Source organism: Castor canadensis, chromosome 12 (genome assembly GCF_047511655.1).
Source record: "Castor canadensis chromosome 12, mCasCan1.hap1v2, whole genome shotgun sequence".
NCBI lineage: Eukaryota > Metazoa > Chordata > Mammalia > Rodentia > Castoridae > Castor > Castor canadensis.
Window position 1 is genome coordinate 119,922,835 of NC_133397.1, and position 7,752 is coordinate 119,930,586.

The 7,752-nt window shown below is 34.1% G+C and overlaps 1 protein-coding gene across 1 annotated transcript; it reads right to left on the reverse strand.

Annotated features, from left to right (window-relative positions):
• Nucleotides 1-4,782: 4,782 nt before the first annotated feature.
• LOC109698191 (pancreatic alpha-amylase 2a5-like) lies at nt 4,783-7,545 on the reverse strand. The gene is made up of 4 exons (XM_020182222.2): nt 7,414-7,545; nt 5,704-5,822; nt 5,474-5,599; nt 4,783-4,972 (listed from the first exon to the last, which is right to left on the reverse strand). The coding sequence occupies exons 1-4, from the start codon at nt 7,543-7,545 to the stop codon at nt 4,783-4,785; spliced, it is 567 nt and encodes a 188-aa protein (XP_020037811.2).
• Between the last annotated feature and the right edge of the window lie 207 nt (nt 7,546-7,752).

Below are 7,752 nucleotides of genomic sequence, written 5' to 3' on the forward strand. Positions count from 1 at the left end.
TTAAAAATGTCCATTTATTTATAGAGTTATTAAAAATATAACTTTATACAACTCAAAAAAGCGCCTTTAAATCAATAACATAAAAAATAATGAGTTGCATTCATAAGTGCAGAGCAAAAACAAACATGATTTTTATTCATCCCAAAGTGATGCTATTTGTATCTAAGCCCTTTTAACACATTTATATCTACATCAGAACACATCATATGATTGCTTTCTTTTTTCAGTTTTATGTTCAATGACAAAACCAGAAAACAGACTATGTATTTACTCATATGTTCTGCTTCGTGTGAAAAACATCAAAATGTATTTTAATATATTATTTAACTTCTTTAAAGTATTTTTTATTGGAGATCTTAACCGAATTCTTCTAAAACTTCATCATCTTAACCACCAATTTGCAAGCTACATCTATTATACCTAGATATTTTTCCTTCTATTTTTTTATTTTAACTTAATTTGCACAAGAAATCACAAGAAAAACTGACACTCACTCAAACTAGCAAAACAACCCTGAATTTTTTTCCAGTCATTTTCAAAATGATTGAAAAATTTACTTGGATATTCCCACAAGACAAAACTTGAAAACTCTAAAAACTTAGGTTTAACTGATTAAGATTTTTTTATTTTGTATTAATTTTTATTTTGTATTAATGTGTCTTGGGCTTGTATGCAGACACTCCATCACTTGGGCCATTACTCTACAGCAATATTATAATAATAATAAATTTTTTTTCAAAAACTGTCCTTTTATAACAAAGAAAGGGAAGTCTTCAGAGATTTGGTTAGCTGAACATAGTGTCACTGGGCCACCCATTTAGACTTGTCTTTACTTTCCCCACTTTTTACCCCTTCCTAATCCTATTGTGAAAGAGAGGTTCCAACTAGATGTTCACTTGTTAAATTCTAAACCTGTCTTTAGATTTACGGAATCCAGAATAGCTCATGACCTTTGTAATTTTTTCTTTAGTTCTTGGTTCTATGTATCAACTAACAAAAAGCATTAATTAAAATTTAAAAAACTAAAAACCAAAAAGTTGAATAGCCCGCCACTAAAAAGTTGAATAGCCCGCCACTAAAGGTCAAGAAATAATCAGAAGTTCCAGAGAAGAAAAAAACAGGAGACTCATGCCCTGGATGGTCATTACCACTCTCAGCACAGAGACTTCCTGTCCTGTTCCTCCTCCACTTACGGTACAAGCCCTTTATGCCACAGAACGCCCCAGGAGGAAGCTTTGAGGCAATGGCCCCTCTATCTCCTCGTGATTGCCTTCCCTTGACTATGCCTGATTCTTTCCTAACAACTCTAATCTCCCAAAGTTGGCCTTGACATTTTCATCATATATCAACCTATCATCTCAGTGACCTTGGAAATGAAAGCCTAATCACGAACAGGGAGAATTAAAAAAAAATTGACATTTTTCTTGTTTGAGAAGGCAAAAAACAGCAGTTTTGCAGACAGAAATTGTTCTACAAATAAAAAACCAAAAGAAAGAAATCAGTAACACTTATTATACAAGAGATACTTGCAAAGTTCTAAGGATATAGTAAAATTGATGTCAAATTTATCATACCCAGTGTGGCATCATTTTTCCAATACTACTTAAAGAGTACTTTGCTGACTTGTTAGAGATGTAGCAAACCAAAGAATTGACTACTCTTGTACTTATAAAATCCCGAAAATGTGATAGGGTACATCCACAATATTCAACATTTGAACATCATGACCTGAGAAGTCAAAACTATTCAGGAATGAAATTTGGGAAGAACTGGAAAGAACACAAGAGTAAAATCTCCATGCTTAGACCACGTTTCCTACTAAACAATTTTTCCAAAGCAGAAAACATTTCTTGTCAAACACCAGTATTTTAATTTTTCTACTCTTACATTATCTCAGTTCATTTTACAAATAATGGCTGAGATCTCTTATTATATGTTCTAGATACTGGATAAATGGAAAAAGGAAGGTGCATTGCTAGTAGAAGGAGCAAAATGTTCTTTGTATTGAATTTGATCCAGCAACAGGCTTCCTCAGGAAATAACTGAAAGGTTACTGTAAGTAATTAAAGGTTAGCCTGGTTAGGAAGCAGAAGTTAAAGGCAGATTTTTACGAGGTAAGACTTTCAGATGTTGACTTATCCTAATGTAAATGGGAATCCAATGATAGAATTTGGAGACACTGCAGTGGGGATGATGGTAATTTTCTTTTTTGAATATTGGCCTGGTTGTACAGAAGAGAAAAGAATGATTAGAAGAAAAATTAAGTAGGTGTAAATGCAGTACTTACTCCCTTGATCATCAACAGAATTTCATTTGAGGTATTCTATAAGTTAAACAGTTCATATAATATACACCTTTAATGTTTTACTTTCCTGGACCATCTCTTTAACCCCTGGACAAATATTCCCATGGACAAATATTATTATGCTATTATAGAATTCTTTATAGGTATCCTTAAAGTCATTTGCTACCTCATGTCCATATGGTCATTTTCCCCTCTCCTGCTGTGGTAGATACGTCTTTATCCCTTCCTTATTATCATAGGCACCATACATTATTCCCTGGCCAACCACTGAGAAATTCTGAATGAGGTTCTCAGATCCTGTCTTATATAAAAGAATAAATGTAATTCTGGCATGAAGAACATTCTCCAGCAAAAGAACATGAAAAACAGTAGTCAAAAATGTAGAAGGAGACTGTAATTATAGAGTTGTAGGAGCCAAGGAAGAAATGGGAGAGCAACCACCATATTATATAGTGTCTGAAGTAGAGTACAACGAGAATAGAGGTGCACATTGCATTGGCAGCATAAATATCCCATTGATGATGACAACAGCAGATTCAGTGAAGTGTTGAAGATGGACACTGGACATTGAAGAAAAATGATTAATTCTGAGAATGTGAAGATTGTAATGAAAAAATAGAAATCTGTGTAGAAAAGATAAGAGGTATACCTGAATTTCTGAATTTTGTGCCTGGTTTGAATTCAATTTGAAATGTGACCACAAAGTAGCTGAGGCTGAGTAGTAAAGACAGAAAATAGGTTTATTTTGTCTGCATTTAGGAGGGCTGCAAGACCAATATCAATTAGTCAGTTCATTTCACCTCTTGCTGGGCATCATGGTACATGGCATCATGGCCTTACATCACATCACAGGGTGAGACAGGAATCCAAAGAGGGACCCAAAAAACATTGCTTCATTTCTTCTGAGGGCAGCATTCTCAATGACCGAACCATCTCAATAGGTGCAATCTCTTAGTAGTTTGAAAACTCTCCCATCACCACAGAGGGACCAAGCTTCCAGATAAGATTACTTGGGAACAAACTACCATCAAAACAAAGCATGGGTTTCTAGATGAAAGAATGGAGTGCAAGTAATCTGCGGGAACAATGTAGCCTAAGATAACTACAAAAAATATATAAATGGCACAGCATCATTACCTCAAGGGCAAGTAATGGACTTTCTTAGGATGAGGCATATATTTATCATGACATAGGAAGAAAGAAAATTCTAGGGCAAAATAGACAAATTGTCAAGTGGTCATAGACCAACCTACTTTTCCCCCATTTTATGCATGTAATTCTCAACAATAACTGTAGAATGTGCAGGAAACACATCCTAAGATGAGGAAGGACTGGCAGGAATAACCCACACTTTCTGTCCCTTCAAGGAGAGGACATCCCCCAACAAACAGCTCAGTGTGACTCCTAAGGTATCCAATCTAGAGCACACTACTTTCTGGGTCCCTGTGCTGTGCAGTAAATGGAGCAGATGCAGATGAGACTCCATCTGACCTAGGCAGCTTTCCTGATCCTTCCGGGTCTGGGTCACTATGAATGCTAGGTTTCTGATGTCCCATGATGACAATCAGTAAATAATAAGCAGGTTTCATGCAACTTCTTATTTTTGTATACATTCTATTTCATAAGACTCATAAAATGGTAGAAAGTGCAGCCCAAGGTACAGTGGGTTGAAATGGAAAATCCATACACAGTGAATCTGCTTCATAGGATGATACGAAAAAGAAGGAGGGGTTGATAAGTTATAGCTTCTATTTTCTTATTTAAACATAAGAAAACAACTGAGAGTTATTAGAAGATCTAGGTGCAAGCAACAAGATTTTTACATAGAAAGTCATAGGAAAGAGAATAAATGGATATAGGATTAGGAAGAAAACCTAGGACACATAGTGTCATGGCATCTCTAACCAAATATTCATAGATATAAAGACAATGAACATAAAGCCATACAAAACAAACAAATCCAGACAAAGAAAGTTAGAGAAGACTATACAGCAAGTATAACAATCCTATGAAGTCAATAGAACTTAAAAAACATTGTGTGCATAATTAAAGTTTCTTCTGTTTTGAACTGTTATTTCCTTACTGTGAAAACCATATGAATGAGCTGCATTTTACAGGAAATCACCTTCAAATAAATTCTAACTAATTGAGAGGAACACTCCATGGAAGAAATATTACAACCAGAAATGCAAGATACATAGTGGACAGTGCTCTTAATGAGAAAAAAAATACATTTGTCAGGATGCTTTTCTTAGAAATAGTTTTCAAATGTAGGTTAAAGTAAGTCTTCCAAAATAATAACATCTTTATTGTAGTTGTAATTGTACATGCAATATACTGTTTTTAAAAATTATTTTCAAACTCATTATTTATAACTTCTACTAAATGTTAATGAAAAATTAGAATTACTACAAACAAGAAGACAAATATGCATGGTTATAGCTGTCTTACATGGTTATAAGTTTGTAATTTTTATTTTATAATTTTGAATCAACATGAATTGCAATAAAGGGGTCGTCAGCAGAGTTACTAATAGAGAAATAGGCAGTGCCATCACTGTTAACAGTGACCCTAAGTCCAGAACAATTGCCATTAACTTTATCTCCAGAAATGACATCACAATATGTGCCAGCAGGAAGGCCAGTTTGCAAAGTGGATGAAAATGACCTGAACAATAAAATGTAATATTTAACTAAAATTCAACACTGTCAATGCAAGAATGTGGGCTGTCTCTAAAGCAAATAAAGAGACTAACTTTGTATTGTAAAACTCGTCGCTGTCAAAGTCTTAATAAGAAAAAGACCAAACACAAACCTCTTGGTAGATGTGAAGATCAAAGGTGATTATACCAAAGACCTAGAAACTTCCTAGTGTACTAACATTTAATAGTACAGAAGTCAAATGGGAAGTATTACAGGTGAACTCAAAAATTTCCCAAGAACATCCCGACCATACAATGCATATTTTGTATACATATGCTTAAAATATTATTTGTCTCAGGAAAAGAGGAGTCTGTATTCCACAACAGCGGACAGAGTAGTAGTTCAGACACAGAGCTGGGAAAAAAAATATGCAGTACTGAAAAATAAAGTAAACAATCAAAGAAGGGAGAGAATAAACTAAGATTATCATAGCATAAAGGATAATTGTTACCTGAGAGCTACTTACCAGTCATCATTGTTAAAGACAATGAAGCCTCTGTTTCCTCTTCCAAAGGCCACTTGGTTGCTACCATTATCCCACCAGTTTGAAAAAGGCTGGCCATCAACTACGTTTCTGAAGATAACCATGTTCCTAAAGCACAATGTCATATGAAATGCTGGTACCATTAAACTTCTAGACATTAAAAAATAGGTTAAGAATCCTGTTAGAGGATATCTGTAAATAAACATTCCCACCTTATTTGACGCCATCGATGTTCACAGACCCAGTCATTGCCACAAGTACTGTCTTCATTAATGGTTACTTCTTTAGTTGCTCCATTATTATTGGGTGGCCCAATCCAATCATTAGCATCCTTAGTTATGAAAAGCAAAAAGGTTCAGATTGTTAACGTACATGTATATCCATCTTCCTTCTCCATTACATTAAACCCAATTGATTCTGCTACTAAGTCTCTACACTGTCTATATTTAAAATTCAACTCATTCAGTACTTTTATGTTCATTTGCTGAGATGTTATCCTCTCTGGGGACTCTAGTTCTCTAGTGACATATTTCAAAAAGAACAATGTATTTTTATCCAATTGTTTTCTGGTCAACCAATGACTTCTTCATATCCCTGGAATCACTTCAATGTCATGAAACTTTAGTTGCACTGGTGGAAGAAACTTGGGATTAAAACCTATGTTCCAATAATACTTGTCTAAAAATCTCTGTTAGGATACATTACTTCTGTCTGGCTCAGTTTCTTCAGGTGTAAACTAGAAATATTCCTTGATACCTATAAAAATTAAGCAATGGGTATGAAAAATGATTTGAACAGAAATGTTCCCAAATTAATATCAGTTGGTTTTCCACCAATATGGTAACCAATACATCCTTGTATTCTTAACAAAAGTGACCAAAGTTTTGAAATTATTTTTATTCTTGGCACATGAAAGATATATCTAGAAAATAAAACAATATAATTTTGAGGGTTATTATCTAAAATCATCATTTGCACAACACTAAGATAATTTAGCATGCTGAAACCTAAAAAAGGAAATAAGGGAATTAGAAATAATCCAAGTCTTTGATACAATAAGACTATTTCATGGAAATATCAAAAGTAACTCCACTTTAGGGCACCTCATAAATATTAATGCTATCCTACAATAGAATGTGTTCCTAGACAGAGTAGTGGTCTTCCCAAATTGAGTGGAATGAGAAAAACTGTATGTAAATAATTCTTTGACTTTCAGGACAGGAAAATTTCTGCTTTTGGAATGAAGTTCCATATGATGCTGCGTCTGAAAACTACCATTTAAAAAGGAATCTTCTAAATTTTAAAATACATTTATCATGTTGTTTCTTGGTCAGTGTTTTAAATTGCCCTTCAGAGTAATGTCTTTAACACACTCCCAATTATATTTCAGGGTTTTTTTCCTGAATTACTCTGTAAACTTGTAATCTTTAATACACATAATTTTCTTACTCTTCTGTTTTTCGTATTTTGCCTGAGATCAACTGAATCCTTTCTTTGTGTTACATAAATTTTTTAAAAAATTATATGAAAATTATACTGTGCATACCTAGGGCAGAAACTCTTAAGTTCTTAATAAGTAGTAATATGCTCAATTCAGTTCTTACATCAACTCTAAGAAGTAGATACTCACGAGAAGTTAACATCTTACTCTCTGTATCTTCTTATTTTCATTGATTTGTTTCTGTAGTGGAGGGTTTATTTATCACACTTCAGAAAGTATTCTCATAAGAATTTTAGAATAAAAGGAACTTAAATTTTATCTCTTTAATATCTGCTACATTATTAAATAAGCATTCAACATCAGGTTTCATTAAAATAAACACATGATGTATAAATAATGAGTGTATAGAAATCTTGTGAAGTTAAAAGCAAGATACGTTCATTTCTTGAGAAGAAGATACCTTGAGCAACTGAAAACTTACTTGTCCATTCTGAATATTTCTTTGCCAACGGTAGCTCGACATCACATGTGTAAACCCATATGGGTGAGCAAGCATAAATCCAACTGCCATTTTATACATTCTGTTGTGATGGGTTGGGGTACATCGCGACATTTACAAAGGTCTTTGCAATGTATCAACTATATCATACTTGAATTCAACCTCTCCATCATTACCCATTACTCCTCCCCACCATAACCCTTTACTCCTCCCCCACCATGATATATGGAACAGTTTAAACAGGTTACAAATGTAAACGTGTTTACATTTTTTGCACCATATTCACTCTCCAACCCCTCTTCCCCACCAGATCCCTCTCCC